Source organism: Lissotriton vulgaris, chromosome 10, assembly GCF_964263255.1.
Source record: "Lissotriton vulgaris chromosome 10, aLisVul1.2, whole genome shotgun sequence".
NCBI classification, from domain to species: Eukaryota; Metazoa; Chordata; class Amphibia; order Caudata; family Salamandridae; genus Lissotriton; species Lissotriton vulgaris.
In genome coordinates this window covers 1,045,804,368-1,045,823,002 of record NC_141698.1, presented here as the reverse complement: position 1 = coordinate 1,045,823,002, position 18,635 = coordinate 1,045,804,368, and the positions used below count along the sequence as shown (strand labels likewise).

The 18,635-nt window shown below is 43.5% G+C and overlaps 1 protein-coding gene across 1 annotated transcript in view; it reads left to right on the top strand.

The window, feature by feature from the left end:
• The window catches only part of TRIM71 (tripartite motif containing 71), a 385,784-nt gene extending 371,722 nt beyond the window's left edge, over positions 1–14,062 (top strand). The window contains exon 4 of the mRNA XM_086942098.1: positions 5,228–14,062. Within this exon, the coding sequence (XP_086798224.1) occupies positions 5,228–6,679 (1,452 nt within the window). The 3' untranslated portion in view covers positions 6,680–14,062. The remainder of the gene's footprint in view (positions 1–5,227) is intronic.
• Positions 14,063–18,635: the final 4,573 nt, after the last annotated feature.

Below are 18,635 nucleotides of genomic sequence, written 5' to 3'. Positions count from 1 at the left end.
CTAATTCTCAGTAGGAGGAGATCACATCAACAGCTACCAGCTCTCAGCATGCTCAGCATCAAGTGTGTTGATTCATTCCCTGTAACTGTATCTTAAACCCACGTAGAGCCAAATGTTGGCACAAACATCATTTGTGTTAATGTAAGTTTAATCGTTGGCCTTGGGCGGGCTATTGTGCCCGGTTTCAGTGCCTCTATTCTCTGATGTTCCTGCGCTGCAGCCATCCCATCAACTGCGGAATGTGGAAGGTGTGCTTTGGAGAGTCGGGTTTGCATTGAAGGCTGCCAGAGCTTGGGTGCGGGTCCTAAATCCTGGTCACAAACAGTTTGTAAACTTGCGGGAGGTAGTTGTGATTGTTTGGAGGGTTCGGGAAATTCGGCCAATGCTTCCAAACTACTTAGAGGTGCCTTCACTCTTGCGATTTTTTTTTTTTTTTTTTACAAACCTTGCTGATACTTTCCTCACCCGCCCCGATCTCATGCTTTAAGAAAGAAAAACACCTCCTGGGAGGGGGTGCAGCCGGCCTTCCTGGGGAATTCAGCAATGAGGGCGCTTAACGTAGGAAGATATGAGGAACTGGGGTAGACAAGGCGCGTTCAAAGCAGTCTGAGGCAAAAAAAAAGGACTAGGAGCAGGAAGGGCACCAAAGTTCAGCGAAAACCACTGGCTGTGGGCTTTTGGCTGAAGGCTGTAAACTGTAAGCTGTGAGGTGTGGGCTGGAAGCTGGGAGCTGAGCTAGAAACTGTAGGTTGCTGAATTCTGGATGCTGGATGCAAAGTGCTGGGTTGCTGCTGGGAGGGTGCTGTGACTGAGACGGCGAATTTAGGATTCAGAGTGCAGACATTCCCAGGGCTCAAAGTGTAGCAGAATGTGGCAAGCGGGGCTCACAAGGTAGTTGCAGGCTGCACCAGAGCTATAGGATTGCCACGGCAAACTACCAGGGGAACTCTCTTGGTACGGACGCCTGCTAAAGGGCAGCCACGCTTGCTCTCGAAACTTCTTTGTTGCCTTTGTCCTCCAACCACCGAGATGTAACCTGGTTTGCGGGGGATCCGGGTGGCACGGTTGTCAGAGGAGGGCGGGGCGAAGGGAAGCTAGAAAGGGCTGGGAGATGTAATAAGTCAAACAGTCCGCAGGACGCACAGAACCAAACCCAAGTCCCCTTCCGACGGCCTCACCGTTTTCACTTGCCGTCCCACCGCACTCCCACGTTCAGCTTCTCCTTCTCCTTCCGCCTATCCTGCCGCCGGTTGACCAGCGCTGGTTGAACAGGTCAGCTCAGATCTGGTCCTAGTTCAGTGCACAGAGCTGCACTCACCGCTCTACGAACGTCGGTCACGTGACGTGACTCACAGGTGAAGTCGATTGCAAAAACAACCAGGGCTATCAGAAAGAAAACCAACAGGGTGTCCATGTCTTCCTATAGGAGCTTGTGACAGGACCTTTAAGATCCGGAAAGTAGGATTTACCAATCGTTCTAGGGCGTGCTTACAACTTGCTTGCAGCTATGTTTGATAGCAAGACCTGAAGTAGAGACTCCCATACAAGAAAACCTTTTTGCCTAATGAGTCCATTTTTTTTTTCTGCCTCAGTAGGTTTTACAGGCATAGTGTTATCCTTCAGTTCTGTGGCTGAAGCCTGCACAATACTACTTGCCTGAAAAAGGATAGGTTGATGAGATGGGGCAAGAAGGCCTGGTGTCACTTATGGCAGGTGGATCTTCATATAGCTGGAGCAGTCGTGGGTTTAGAGCAGAATTCTTTTACGTGCTCTATATAAACTTTATTATATGGAACTGCTAATACGATGCAGAGTTAGAATCTGGATGAGGTAATACACCTTCCTCATTATAGAAAGCTAATAAAGCCATCTGAGTACAAAACAAGTTAATTATCTATAATTTTTCAGGTACCCTTCCCTAGAAACTTTAAAGATTTAAAGAAACTTTCTTTTCCTATTAAGAATACGCAGTGCTCTGTTTCGCAGAAAACATACAGCGTTTAGCAGAAGATGATGGGATAGAGTACAACAAAGTCAGTAACAGGTTCGCGAAACACGTGTTGGCTTGGCTGTTTTTATCACTGCATGTTGGCGAAGATTATAATCAAGTGTTTGACGGATATTGTATAAACTGAAGATTAACTATTTCAAGTGTTCCTAAGAAGGACCTTCAATAAAAAGGATATATATTCTCTTTTACGATGTAAAGTGTGTTCTTCTCAGTGCATGACCAAATGTATGGAGTATTCCATGAAAGAAAAACAGGGTACTGAGAATTGCAGCCGAACAATGTTCTCAATTTTTTCCTTCTTGTGATTTTACAAAGTGAGTAACATTGTTAATGTTGTTTATTCACAGGTGCCAACTTTGTAACACCACAAGCTTTGTTACCAGGCTTAACCACGCATTAGTTAAGGTAAAGCTGAGGGCTCTGGAGCCAAAGAGGGAGCTAGAATAAAGGCCAAAACAACCAACACCGTATGCATGTCTTCCCACCACTGGCTAAAACAACACCTCCTTCAGAGGTGCCACAGATGGAGAGGTGAAAATATCCAACCTAGCCTTTCTAAAAACCCTTTTTCTGCTGCACGATCCGCAATCTTGAAAATATCACCTAAGGTTGTGACTGGCTGTAGACTGTGGTTCCAAAGAAGACTGATTGATCACTCTTCTTACTGTGGTGAAAGTAGCAGTGACCTTTTTTTTTTTATTGCCTGGGTGAGGCTGGGCAGTGCTCCAAAAAGAGATTTGGGACTTGTTTGAGACAGTCGTGTATCTAGGAAAGGCTTTAAATCCACCTTCATGGCCATGGGATGTGATCATTGGCCAACATCATGTAGCAGGGTCTTGATCTTTTCCCTGGCACAGAGAAAAGAGGCATAATGGTCCTTGGCCAATCTGTGGCTTTGGCTTGTTCAATATACTTAGTCAGATGATTTTGGATGTAATATTCCAAATGTCCTTGAACAACAAGACAAACCTCTTTGAATGGTGATAGGTGATGCCAAACGCTCTGGATCCCATGACACTGCAGGAGCAGAAACAAGGTTTAGATATTACCAACGCACCTGGTGCCACTTTGCCATATAAGGCCGTTCTGTTGGATTTGAGAGAGACCAATGTCCACTCCAGTCTGTGCAAGTACCATCATTAATGCACTAGTACTCTGAACGTAATTGTTGCCACAGCCGATCTTGCTCCCTGACTTGTACTCTCTAGCCCCCTTCATAAAATCCTCGTATTTGCTATCCACGAGCACGACCAAACTGTCTGGCTCTTGAGCTACCTAAGATCTGCATATAATGCTGGTTTCCAGATGCATCCAGTTGCTTGCACTACCTTACACTGCTCATGCCATCAGTAGACCTACTTGAATATAAAAGCTCTCATTACCTTATCCCTGAACCAACTACAGTTCCTTTCCCTATCGAGTTAACCACCGTCAGAACAACCTGCCTTAGATCTATCACCCCCGCCTCCCCACCCCAGACCCCCTTTGTATCCGTAAGCGACTCAAACAATGCCTAGTCACGGTGGAAAGAGAGTCATCAATGAGAATCACAGTGGGCCACTGTTTCTCTGTATAGTGAGTTTTGAACTTTACAAATATTATTTGTTGTCTGTGGCCACTATGCTCTTACAAACTGCCAGTTAGGAAAGTTGGAGGACATTTGATGCATGGTTCTGACCCAAATGTTTGAGTAAAGAAATACTATTCAGCTAGCATTCGTTTTTATAGTTGACGAAATGAGCATGTAATGGGACCAGTAAGGAGCAAGTGTTTACGAACCATGGTTTATTTTTTATTTTATGGAGTTTTATATAGCGCGAACTTGACCCGAAGGTATCGGGTATTAGAGCGCTTCACATAGCACCAGTCGCGTTTCATGAGGTCTTTGTTAGGCACGGGGATATTAACCTCATAAGTGCTGCGCCTAGTCCAACGGCTCCACTACCTCAGGAGTGCTGCCGTCGGCCGTTGGACGTTCGAACCTCACCTGCGCAATGGAACGTTCAGTACTGGAGCTGGACGTTCCATAGCTGCTAAGGTGTTAAGTGATTTGCCCAGAGTCACAGGATGTTCAGCGTCATTGCCGAGGCTCTAACCCAGTTCCCTAGATTCAAGGTCGACCCTTTGTTTTATTTGTTTTGTAGTGTCAGCAGAACCCAGTAGGTTGCTACATGACACTATCTAGGAAAACTGTTCTTATGCTGTGGTAGACGGATCCCTCTGAGTATACGATGCCTACACAGGGAGTCCGCTACAGTTTACAAAATGTTAATAATATCAGCAAATTAATCAAGTGTGTATCTAGATAAAGAAGCAAAATGTAACATTGAGAATTATAAAATGTTCTGTACATGTGAAGTCATTTGAAATTGGAGGCTGAAAATTCTTTTGGCTTGATTTGTGGGAGCAAACCGAATATAGTATGGATAATGGGTGGCCTCAATCGATAAATCAACAAAAAGAGAACACGCTTTTGGAGCAAAACAGAAAAAGTGATATGCTTGAGTTTAGCTTATCGCTTCGGCTTTTCAAATAAATTTTTTTTTAGAGATCTGTGACCTTGCTATTAACTTCAATTTTTATGTTTGTGAATTAAATAAAATATTTATTCATTTGTGTAGTTTAAAGTATTCCTATTTCTGTAATTTCGTGTATTGCTTTGAGTACATATCCTAGAAATTGCATAACCCTTAGGGTTCTCGTGGGGTAACGAGAAAAACTGCTAATGGAAATTAACGGCGGTAATACAAAGACTGTAGCCAGGGTTGTCTGCAGTTTTGCAGGCCAACATGCTGCCTAAACAGGTGCCTCTTCAGATGCAGAATCTTATAACATTTTCCAAAGGGAGACGAGAGCATGCCCAATAGCAGCATTGGCTGTAAAGTGTTCTAACCCAAATCACGTTTGTATTTACCAAATGAAGAGCAAACTAAGTGTGCTGTACTTTACAAGGTGCAATATCTGTGTGTTTTGATAAAGGAGAACCTTATGCACTAAATCTATACTGATGCTCAGTTCCCACTTGTTTTCTAAGAGCCGCACCGTTGTAGAGAGGAGATGTTTTGTGGTGACCGGACAATTGCTATATATTTACCTAGAAACATTGTCTGAAGTGTTGCAAACGTTCTGACATTAGTTACCTTTTATACCTTGGTTTCTACTTAACTTGAACAATGCTGGTAATTTTATAAAACATTTCATTTTTTTTCCCCATAGGTGGAAAAAATCCGTCAAGTGAAAGCCAAATCCCTCTATCTGCAAGTGGAAAAATTGCGACAAAATCTAAGCAAGTTGGACAATACAATAAGTGCTGTACAGCAGGTCTTGGAGGAAGGACGCAGCATGGACATTCTGCTAGCCAGAGATCGTATGCTGGCCCAAGTGCAGGAGTTGAAGAACGTAAGAGGCATCCTGCAGCCCCAGGAAGATGACAGAATCATGTTTACTCCGCCTGACCAAGCTTTGTATCTAGCAATTAAGTCAATTGGTATGGTCAGCAGTGGAGCTTTTGCTCCTCTTACAAAAGCTTCTGGTGAAGGTCTGAAACGTGCATTGCAAGGCAAGGTGGCTTCATTTACTGTAATTGGCTATGATCACGATGGGGAGACACGCCTTTCAGGTGGTGACATGATCACAGTGCTGCTGGTTGGCCCTGATGGGAACTTTTTTGGTGCCGATGTCAGTGACCAGCAAAATGGAACATATTTGGTGAGCTACCGGCCGCAGTTGGAAGGTGAACATCTCCTCTCTGTCATGGTGTGTAACCAGCATATCGAAAATAGCCCGTTTAAAGTGAGTGTAAAGTCAGGCCGCAGTTACGTTGGCATTGGTCTGCCTGCACTCTCATTTGGTGGTGAAGGAGACCATGAAGGCAAGTTGTGCCGCCCATGGGGAGTCTGTGTGGACAAGGAAGGCTACATCATTGTTGCTGACCGTAGTAATAACCGTGTTCAAGTGTTCAAGCCGTGTGGCACCTTCCATCACAAGTTTGGAACACTAGGCTCCAGAGCAGGTCAGTTTGATCGACCCGCTGGAGTAGCCTGTGACAGCTCTCGGAGAATTGTTGTGGCAGATAAAGACAATCATCGCATACAGATCTTCATGTTCGATGGACAGTTTATTCTAAAGTTTGGGGAGAAGGGCACCAAAAATGGGCAGTTCAATTACCCCTGGGATGTGGCGGTCAATGTAGAAGGCAAAATCCTGGTTTCTGACACCAGGAACCATCGTATACAGTTGTTTGGTCCTGATGGTGTGTTCCTGAACAAGTACGGTTTTGAAGGGGCCTTGTGGAAGCACTTTGATTCTCCCAGAGGGGTAGCATTCAACCACGAGGGGCATCTGGTTGTGACTGATTTCAACAACCATCGCCTGCTGGTCATCCACCCAGACTGCCAATCGGCACGCTTCCTGGGCTCAGAAGGCACAAGCAATGGACAGTTCTTGCGCCCGCAGGGTGTGGCGGTGGATCAAGAGGGACGCATCATTGTGGCAGACTCTAGAAACCACCGGGTGCAAATATTTGAATCCAATGGCAGCTTTTCCTGCAAGTTTGGGACACAAGGAAGTGGTTTTGGGCAGATGGACCGGCCTTCTGGAATAGCGGTTACTCCAGATGGCATGATTGTTGTGGTGGACTTTGGAAACAATAGACTTCTTGCCTTCTAACAGGTCTAAGACGAAACTGTCTCAGGGATGCTAAACAGAAATACAACACTGCTTAAGACCTACCTCATCGTACGTGTTTGTAAACAAATGTACTACTAGTTCTGCAGGGAATGAGCCTGTGAAGTCAGTTCTATCTACCTCATTTTCAATCGTTTTGTTTCGGGACAGTTTTTCTAACAAAATGTGCAGTAAATATTTGACCCACACCTGCCAGGTTTTTTTTTGTGGGCGGGGTGCATAAATGTCTTCTCACATCAAGAGGATTATTTCTTAAACTCTGAACTAAAAAAGAATATAGAGGTGACAAGAAACTTTAAAAAAAAAACTAGACGTGGCATTGTTTGTAGGAATGTTACTTGTTGCTGATTATTTGTTTTTTAATGCTGCTGCAGAAGAGAATGACTTTAGTGTTCTCTCACTTACCTCAGCTTGTTCCTGTTTTACAAATGTCGGCTTCCTAGAAGTTGGGCATTGATCCCAGCGCCCTGGAAGTGGTTTGGGATCACATAGCTTTAGAGAAACAACTTTTCAAGTGAATGTGGAGCATGGAGGCTTTTTTTTTTTTAAGTCCGTACTTCAAAGTGAAGTTTATGTCGAACATGCACAAATCTATTAATGTTTTTTATAGAAAACTGTTGGAGAGAGCATCATTTATTTACCCGCTTAGTCTTTGCCTGGCATTTAATTTCCATCTAACTTGTGTGTATTGTACAATTTGCAAAATAGTATTGATTTTTAAAATGCACAGTCTTTGACAAAAAGACTGATTACGTTACAAGCATCACAACAAAAATATTGTTTTTCTTTTATAAAAAGAGCACAATTTGGACAGGTTTTTAAAGTCAGGGATTTATCAAGTAATGGCACATTATTTTGCATGTGTGTTGAATGATGTAGATCTTTAAATGGGAAAGCTGCTCGTTGGAGGCCCATTGTTACACAAGCAAAAGATTCCCAAATGCTGCAAGCAGCATTTGCAGTAAACTGTTACGATGTCATGAAGTCTTTCCTTCATTTTCAATAGTAGGGTTTTTCTAGTTGTTTCATACTCTTAAAAGGCACATGGAAGTGAAAAGAAACCCAATAAGCAAGACTTCATCTGCTTGTTAATGTGTACCTTTAACCTGGGGCTAAACCAACAAAGTCCCCAACGTGGACGGATTGCTTCTGGCACTTGAAAAGTAGACTGTTTTTTCCTCCTAGGCCCTTACTTGAGACGCTTCACTGGCAGCAAGAGCAAAGCATATCTTTGTACCAGTATGGAGGTGCAATATACTCTAAAGAAGAGTCCTCCAAAAGTGTGTGTCAGAAAAATGGCAGAAACATTAGATAGTGGGTGCTTTGTTACCATAGTCTTTGTGCATCTACCTCAGGCCCAGCCCTCTTCTCAATACCTTCTGGTAGTTAATGTGCCTATGTTGGATCTCCATATACCCAGATGAACATTTTTTAAAAATTATCCTCTCAAACTTGCAAAAAAGTCTGAGCTGGCTTGAACCCGTCGGTATAACAAGTAAGGATGATTTTCTTTTTTTTTTAGTTGAAGCAATCCTGATGTGAATGCTTCATATAGAATCTTCTTTGGCGGTCGCATGTCAGATGTTTGAAAGTTGGAAAACACACACGGGTACCAAAGACATTATAGTGCTTGAGTGGTTTCATGTTACATTTCTGTTACACAGTTAAAAAAACGTGTAATTATTTTAATTTAGGTAGTATTCAACTCCTGCAATGAGCAGAGGAATGAGCTATTGATGATAACCTAGACGAGGTAACGCATTATATCACAGACCAGCGTGAATATTGTTTGCCTGTCTGTACCAAGTTGTCTAAATATCTGGCTAAGCCTTATTCCTTTATTTTAGTTGGCCCTTGTGTAGCATCAGGTCTGGTTGAAAGTCCTATCAACGCTACCTGTGCCCGTCTTGGTTCGGGCACAAGTTCAAGGTGCAGTTCTTTGTGGAAATCATACCTGCTATGTTTATTATTTGGTAAAATAGTATGTGTAGAATTTCCTGCTCCCAGTTCAACACTAACAAACAGAATGATCAACCAGCATCTTTCTCTGCGTGGCGTTTGCTGTCCTGCATTGCACTCAGAGTTTTTTTTCCTATACCAATTATCCTGCTAGGCAACGCGAAGCACTCTTATAACAATTTATTTCTTAATTGAAACTCATGATTATGGTGAAAGTTTTATTACAGAAAGGAAAGCCAAAAGCATTCTTGTGTAGAAAGGGGTAGAAACCAGTAATGGCTGTACCTTTTGAGGGCTGTTAAATATTTGCAGTTGGATTATGAAGCAATTATATCTACTGACATATTAAGAAGAGGTACAAATATGGCACACAAAGCAAGTAGATTACCTCTGCAGAGCCAGTTACATGAGTAAGATGAATTAAAATTCTCTAATGTGTATGTTTGCTTCTTAAGAACGAAGCTATAGTCCACACATGAAGAGCAGAAAAAGCCACAGTCCATTTATATATTTGATCAAAAAACATCTATTTTTATTCAGCCACTGGGTGTTTTCACCAACCATCTCTGATATTTATGGTCAATTTTCATAATCAAAAATGCTAACTTTTATCTGTTACAGTAAAAGTGACAAAGACTAGGACCTTTTTACTTTCAAGATAATCCATACCCTGTCTCAAATACCACGTTGTCGGTGGAATGAAGAACAGTATATGGAAAAGATCCTAGAGAATTGTTGAACAACTTAGTCGAAGTTGTTGTAAGGCTTAGATGTGCTTCTCAGTCCATTTTAAAAGAAATTCTTTTAGGAAAGAGGCTCTATTTGGAAAGTTATTCTTCTTGTGAGCCATAAAGGTGAAGGAAAACTTTATATTTCATCTACAAAATTCTGGGGCGCTGCAGTTCATCTTTAAATGCCTTGGGGAGTGTTCCTCCTTCAAAGCTGTAGTGTTTTCCACACTTATTTGTTCCCCAGCTGTTGAAGTAGTCTCCACAAATTGATAGTACTGCTCTGCTGCATCTAACTCTAGAGCTCTAAAATAAATGCTTTGGCAACTCATTAGCCAGTAGTTAAAGCAATTAAATGTGTGGAGAATTTCTATTGAATTTGTCCCAGTGGCTGAGCGCTTATTAGTGTAAAGCAGATATTATTTTTTAATTTTCTTCTACTGTAGTGATTTGAGGTATTAAGTACATTTGGTATCCCTTATAAGTCTAACTTATTTGGGAAACCTTAGTAACAGTTAGAAAGAGGATATAGTGCCTAAGGAATTCGACCTCATAGAATGGGATCAAGGCTCTTCTAAGAGAGCCTAAATAAACTCGGCCTACACACGTATGGTTTAAGCCAAAAAATATTTATTTGTTGAGATTTTTGTAGGGTTTGATCCAATTAAATCTCTGCCTTCTGTTTTTTGACGTTTTCCTTAGTTGTAAAAAAAAAAAAAAAGGAAATGTGTGCCAAAGTTTAGTGAATCCATATTGTGCCAAAACATGATGGGGTATTTAAGAAAACAGTTTGGAACTGTATAAAAAACACACTGGTAATTTCGTTTAGCAAATATGGATATTGTGTTCTCTTTAGTATGTTCCCCCTTTGAGTCGACTATTCCATGTCACTGTGATTTAAAAAAAAAACAAAAAACTAAAAAAACTTAAAACAAATGCAAACATAAACCTGAAACCCTACCTCTTTTTCCATTAACTGTCTACCTCAATTCTAGAACAAACAGTCTCTTGGAAAATATATAAATCCACATGGCATTTAAAATGTACAGTGCCTGGCAAAATGCTCGCTTTTAATGTTTTTGAAAAATGCCAGATGTTGGTATTGCTGTTAAACTCTGCTTTGGTTCTTATGGCGGTGGCATTGACTGAATTAATACTCAGGCAGAATAACCTAGTACTTTCTCTATAACCTCCTATTGCACGATTACACATTATGCAACCTTTAAACACACATTTTTCAGTATTATGGAGAACTACTGTTGATAAACATATTTGGAGTGGTTTTGTTTGGTTTTTATTAGTGTTGTTTTAAGGCCCATAGGTCTGCTCTCTTCAAGAGAAAAATAGTTTGCTGCATGCGCAAAAGATTCCAGATAGAAATGAGTCTAACGGAATAAGTTCTTTATTATGCAAAAGAAAAACAATTTACCAAATTTTCGAAGGGAAGATATTTTTCCACTTCCTGGCCCAAGCGAATGCTCTCTTTACCTTTACAGCCCAGTACCCATCTGCTACATCCATTCCATTAAACAAATGGCACACAGTAGGAAATGGAATCTCACTACAATGGTGTTTTGGCATTAGCAGGTTTACAAGATATAGCTTTGATTCTAAAAACTGATAGTCGTCCCCTCACATTGCATCTGGGATTTTAATGAAAACAACAGATCTGCTTCCTCTAATGAGCCAAAATAAAAACCACAGTAGTGAAAGAGTATCGTCTGCTTTGGGCCTGTTAATGAATGTACGTACTGGTTAACAAGCCAGCTAGATTGACGAACAACTTCATTGTTCAACCACAAATGGTTCTAAAAGCTTTGTGTCTGCATGGTCGTAGACCGTATCCTAATGATTGTATTATCTTGAAAGCTCAGGTAGATACTTTTAATGCTCTGTACTCTGACAGAGCTTATGGACTGAATGTTTAAGTGTCTAAGTAGTGACATAGTAATATTTCTCTAACCACCTTTTTGTGTAAATTTAAAAATGTATGTCCTAAATCTGTGTAATAGCTCCTTTCAGAAGTCATAGCTTTCATATTTTCCCCCCAATTTGTTGTGGGAGCCGGGGTGTCATTTTAGTGTTAAAAGTTTGTCGTTAACCCAGCAGAGTTAAAAAAAAAAAAAAAAAAAAAAAAAAGTTTTCGTTTGTATTGTATAAGTAGTGACGTGTGAGTCTTCCCTTGTATGTTATGTGTAGGGATACAATCAAGTGCAGTTTAACATTTAACTTGTAAAAAATATATATATTTTGTTTACGACACATTTCTAGTTAAGGGTGTTTAATTTTGGGAAATTTATACCTGCAGTTTTCCTCCTTACATGGCCGAGGGGGTCGTTTGGTTTCTACTAAATAAAGCTAAATTAATATTCATTAGATGTTTCTGCTTACTGAGTTCAAAAAACTGGGTGGCCCATAATATAATGCGTGCAGCTGTATGGTGCAACCACAGTATGTCCTGCAAATACATTTGCAGGTATGCACATTATGGAACTGTACATTATGCACATTATCAAGGACCACAGTGAGGATACCTTGGCGCACATCGGAGGCATTTCCAGTTTCACAGGCCCCAGTCATTATTAAAATACTATAGAAATTATCTGTGGGGCATCCCACTTCACTGAACTAAATGATATTCAGTGGGTCGAATTTACCACTTCTTCTACCTTTGAGAAAATAATCGAAGTATGCATGTGAAGGGATAATCTGTACCCTCACCCTGTGCACTGCTGTTTGTCCCTGCACTCATTCCCTGTTGCATGGGGCACTATCACACTAGTTATTAGGGTCTCTAAATTTGGTGGGAATAAGCATGCCAAGTTGGAATATTCAGCGGGTAAAGCAAAGAGATCAATGAATGCATGTAATGTGGTAAAGGCGAACACCCATCAAACTTTAATCTGTTGCCTGTTGCTCAGATTGTGAGCTGTAGAAAATATAAATGGAGTCGTACCTGTATGATTTTGACTACGGAATTCCGTGTAAACCTTTAAATCCGATTAACTTAAGTTGCTGTGGCTGCAGCTTTGCTTCCTGTGCTAGACCTATGGTTATGTTGCCAGTGTTGGGCAGAAGCGCAGTTAACATTGGATTTTCCCCATCAGTGTCCAACTCAGTCTTTTAGTGTCTCAAGTCAGATAAATTAACATTGACGATTTGCAGCAGAAGCCCAGAGTCATGGTTTACTGCCATGTTTGGGTCAGTGTGACAAAACCTGCCAGCGCTGTCAGACTGTTCTTTAGCACCCCTCCCTGTAAGAGCTTAAGACACGGGAACACCGAGGCCCACAGAAGCCACATAGCGGCAAGAAGTAATGTTGCAACAAAATCAGCAAATGAAAATATTATTACCTCCAGTAGACCAATTCAGAACAACTGTGTTGCTACCACTAAAAACTTATCCTCCTTTTGTCTCTAATGCAAAATAGTTTTTCACCCAGTGATAGTGAATGCCATCATGAAAAATAAAAATAAGTGGCAATTATTGCAAGCGCTGCCACAATATTAGTAGATCTGATCAGTCCATCCTCGTAAACCAACCCTTCCTACATACAACTGGCCAGGTGTCAACCCATGAGTCATTTTGCAGTATCTGTCATTTCGTGAGAGTAGGTCAGCATCAACCTAAGTTTACATGTGGAAAACTGCAAGGAAAAAATGGTACGATGTCGTATTTCAGCATAACACTGCATGCAGTAAAATAATACAGACCACCCGCTCCAAATCTTTTTATAGTCTGTTCTAGCATACCTATGCTGTAAAGCTGTACTTGATTGTGTCCCTTTTTAAATTTAAAATGTGCATAATCTATCATGTTGTTTCCAGGTGAAGCATTGTCTGAATCGCTAGAAACATCAATATTTTTCTATAAGAGCACAGAAAAGTGGAATACTCTAAAACCCAGCAGTGTAAAGGCAACGTCTTCCTAGATAAGTTCATGGAAGAATGTAGTGCAGTTAATGTTTAAAATGGCAGCTGGACATCCCTTCTTCCTCCCCCTTCCATTCCTGCCCCTCAGTACTAGATTAATGACCCTCTCTCACTCTGGCTAAAGCCTGTACTCCTATAAAACTGCCTTGCCACAAGATCCAGGGCAAGGCAGTAAACACCCCTGCCATCCGTGATGTCTAAAGTATGCAGGAAGCAGCGCATCTTGAGGCAATTGCTTTGTAGTTTTCTTGCCCGGCTGCACTCGGGCCATTTCATTTTCTGTGATTAATGAAAGCTTATCCGTGCTCATAAAAGCAGGTCTCTCTAGCCAGGCATCAGAACTCTGCTTTTAATGGGCTGCTAGGAGTGTGATAATTGATCCAAGAGGCACAGGTCATGGCATTAAACTGGGGGATTGAAGGGGGCAGTGTGAAGACCCTACTTAAGGTCCCATTATGACCAAAACCTTTGCTCCATGTCCTGCATGGCAGGGCTGCTCCTGTGAGGCATGACAGCTTATGCACATTTATTTCGTAGATCAAATGTTAGAACTGACCTCTGTGTTACTGAGGTATTTGAATGTATCATCTACTCACGACCACCATGGTCCACGGAGTAGGCTGAACTATGTAGCAAAGAGATGGTATATCAGCTACTGGCAGCCTTAAAATAAAGTCAGTGTCTCTGTGGACTTTAAAGTGTTCCTATGCAGTTTACTTTATGTAATCAATAAATGTTCTTTTTTCATGAAAGCGTGTTCTGTTTGTTTTTATTTTTTTTGTTGTAATTTTTATTTTATTAAAGAATAAGAACTTATACACAAGGCAATAAGACAATTCATTCGGACATGTGTTCAAGGAGGAGGGAAACTGCAGTACAGTATTATACAAACATCATGATGAAAGGGAGAGAGCCAGTGAGGAAACAAGATCAGAAATCATAAACTCTACACAAGATTTGGAATGCCATGTCAGGGGGAAAGGGGAACCTCTGGGGTCTCCATGAATGGAGGCGTGCATACATTTCCACGGTAGGAGTTCCATTGGCTCCAAATTTTATTCCATTTCCTGGGTCTTCCCCGGCCACATACACCGTCTTCTCCATGAACATACACCAATCTATGTTCTCCTTCCATGCCAAGACCGTGGGCGGCCGCTGGGAACCCCACAGCTGTGCAGGGTCTCTTGGCAATCATATTCCCAAGGGTCGCCCACTGCATCTGTGCCACGTCGTAGTCATTCGGCTCCCATACATTCAACAGGCAACGCCTTGCTTCGGGCAATAATGCCACCCCCGTGACTCTTTCCATCACACCATGTACACGATTCCAGAAAGTCACCACCCCCAAGCACTCCCAAATTATATGGAGGAAAGTTCCAACCAATCCACAACCACGCTTACATAACCCATCCACTGAATAACCCATATGAATCAAGCGTGGGCCAGTGACATATATCCTATGTAGGATTTTAAGTTGAACAAGACGGAGACGGGCCGGAATCGCAACCTCCTTGGGCGAGGATAGCGCCGATTGCCAGTCCTCGTCATCCAACTCCAAACCGTCGCTAGTCCAAACCTCCCTGAGCCGCACCAACAGATCCGTCCGATTATTAATCAATTTCTTATATATCAAAGAAATAGTGCTGTCTGGCACATGGCCGTCAAGCACCCGATCTTCTAGTGGGGAGGATTCGGGGATGTCAATACCCTCAGGAAAAACCGAACTCAACGCGTGGGTGATCTGTGCATAACGGAAGAATTCCCTATCACTCAGGCCATACTCTACCTTCAGTGCCTCGAAGGTCTTGATTTTACCCTTGACCCATAGATCACTCACCCTACTAATACCAATCATATCCCACTTTTCAAATCCCTTCGTCTTCCACAGGCAACCCAATCTTTCAGACGCATAAAGCGGAGTCGCACGGGTCAGTCGATCCCTCCATCCCGTTGCCGCATTCGCATCATGTCACACTCGCACGCCATCTTGGTGGGTCCCGAGAGTTCCCTTCCCGCCGCTTTGGAATAAAGGGCCCTGTTATAGTCCCCACCCGGTAACAAGTGCTTATCCATCTCGGATGCAGGGTTAGAGGCTGGTCCACACATTCCATGATTAATCGCTCCCAACTGAGAGGTCCAATAATATCGCCTGATATCTGGAAGTGCTATACCTCCGTCATACCAAGGAAGCGTGAGCTTGGCGAGGGCAATACGCGAGCGTCCATCCCAGATCAATCGTCTCTGCAAACTCTCCACCTCCCGAAAATAACTTGCCGGAATAACATCAAACGTATTCTGGAGTGCATATAGAAATCGCGGTAATGACATCATTTTAAAAAGAGCTGCGCGCCCAAGTGGTGAAAGCGGTAGCCTGAGCCAGCCCACAACGTCCGATTTTAACTTCTGAAGAGGAGGGAGCAGATTGCGGTTTTGACGAGCCACGGGATCTAAAGTTATAAAAATCCCCAAATACTTAAATCCCGTCTGCGACACCTGGATAGGACAACAGCGCGGTAAATGGGGGATATCACCCGAAAGCACATAGACACAGAACTTGGTCCAATTGATCACAAGGCCGGAGTTCCTTCCAAACGAGGTGAGCACATCAAACAATACATTCAACGACTTGCGAGGGGACGTAAGGTACAACAAAATGTCGTCAGCATAGAGCGATATGCAATCCTCGAATTCTGGGGTCCATTGAATACCCTTCATCGAAGGCTCCCATCGCAGCCAGGCAGCCAGGGGCTCCAGGGCAAGGGCGAAAAGAAGTGGGGACAAGGGATAACCCTGCCGCGTACCCCTCCCAAGAACAAAAGGCTTAGAGACTCGACCATTCACTACCACCTGTGCCAATGGCTCCTCATACAAAAGTTTCACCCAGCCAATGAAACCAGGGACAAAACCAAATTTCGCAAGAGCGGCCCAGAGATACGGCTACTCCACCGTATCAAAAGCCATTGTAGCGTCCAAGGAGACCAAAATGGCGGGCTCACGCAGCGACGACGCCCTCGCGAGAACACCGTGTGAGAACGCCTCAGGCTATGTGCTGTATTGCGGTGTGGGATGAAACCGGACTGATCCGGATGAATCAAATCACTGATTACTTTTATTAATCGGTTTGCCAGCAACTTAGCGAGAATCTTTGGTTCGGCGTTTAAGAGCAAAATGGGCCTGTAGGATGCACAGCGGTCTCGCGGTTTCCCCTCCTTGTGAATCACCACGATGGTAGCAAGACGTTGATCACGAGGAAGGGAGCCGATGTCTCGCGACTCTAGAAACATATCACGGAGATACGGCGCCATTTTGTCAGGACGCAACTTGTAGAGTTCGATGGGCAGACCATTAGGGCCCATAGCTTTGCCCGAGCGCAGTGAGCGAATAGCGAGGGCCACCTCGTCGGCTGAAAATGTAGCGTCCATTAAGTCCCTATCTGAATCCCACAGGCAAGGCAATGCAATGTCACGCGGCAACAGGTGGCAGTCTTCCTCCGGTCTATCGGAGACTGGGGAATACACATATCGGAAATGTTCCGCGAAACACTCGACAATCTCAGTCGGATCAGTCACACACACTCCATCAAGTTTCTCAATCACAGGAACCACACAACTCGCCCTCTCCTTTTTATCCAGCCAAGCAATTAGTTTCCCAGCCTTATCTCCCACATCGTACAATCTTCCCTGCTGCTCTTTACTCATGACTTTAGAGGCATCCGTCACCACAGCCCTATAATCCAGTTGTTTGAGGCTGAGGGCATGAAGCTTGTTACGAGTCACACCCAGTTCCAAATCCCTTTCTAGCTCAGTTATGTCAGTCTCTAAACGGACCACCTCCTCATTCTTACTTTTCTTGGCACCAGCGATTAACAATAACGCCTGTCCTCGGATGACAGTCTTAATGAATGAATGATGGATGTCTTGTAATGCGCAGACTTAACCACAAGGGCATCAAGGCGCAAACAGCAAAACAAACAATATACAGACAGGGGAAACAAAGACTGATGCCACAGGATTTACACACAATTTAGTAGGCCTGGGAGAAGAGCCAAGTCTTAAGAAGTTTACGGAAAATCGCCAAAGAAGGTTGGCGGGCAAGTACACAAGGGAGCGAGTTCCATAATTTAGGAGCCAAGGTGGAGAAAGCTCTTCCTCCCCATCTCATCCTCCTGAATCTGGGGACAGTGAGTAGATTTCTGGAGGCAGAGCGGAGGGTTCTGTTAGGAGTGTAGAGGCTAATTAGGGACCTAATCCCTTCCGAGCCTAGGCCATGGACTGCCCTGTGAGCCAGGCATAGGAGTTTAAATGCAATCCTGGCCTGAATCGGCAACCAGTGAAGATCTTTTCTGGTTTTTGTTGCCGAAGAGCATCTGGGCAGGTTTAGAACCATCCTAGCTGCGGCATTTTGGACCACCTGGAGGCGCTGAAGTGACTTCTTGTTAATGCCTGCATATAGCGCATTACAGTAGTCCAGTCTGGACCCCACCAGGGCAACTGTAGATTGTCTACGAGCATCAGGTGATAAATAGGGGGCAATCTTTTTTAGCGTCCGAATGATGGCACAGCATGTGGACAGAGTTTTGTTGACTTGGAGATCAAAAGAGAGGTCAGGATCTATAAGAACTCCCAGATTCCTGGCCAGGCGGGTTGGCTGGGGACAGTCCCCCAAGGATGTAAGCCACCAGTCCCCAGACCAAAGATCGTAACCCCCTCCAAAGACCAAGACCTCCATTTTTTCTCCATTCAACTTCAAGTAGTTGCGGATCATCCAGTGCGCAACTGCTTCCATACAGGCTCTGAATTTGAGGGCAGAATCTTTTATCGACTCCGTGGTAGAGACGATGATCTGTGTATCGTCAGCGCACGACAGGATCTGATACCCAAAGGATCGTATAATTTCAGCAAGTGGGGTCACTTAAATGCCTCCCACAGCGATACAGAGGAGGACACGGACCCCTCGTTCTCAACAAAGTACTGATCCAGGGACTTAATCAACTCAGCACGAGTTTTGGGGTTGCAAAGGTACCAGGGATTGATCGGGGCAACCCGTCCCTCGACACCCATACTAGTGCCGATCTGGAGCCACAGTGGGGAGTGATCTGATATACCCCGGGCCAGATGCCTAATCTCCCTGACAGAGGAGGCCTGCCCCGCCGCATCAAAACATAGTTACGTCTGGAGAGACTGCTGTGGGCCCCAGAGTGGAAGGTGTATTGTACCTGTCCCGGATGCATCAACCTCCAACAGTCTACCAAACCCAGTGTCTCCAAAAACCCACTTAACCAAGATTGTGACCTAGTGAGGTCTCGGGGGGGGGGGGGAC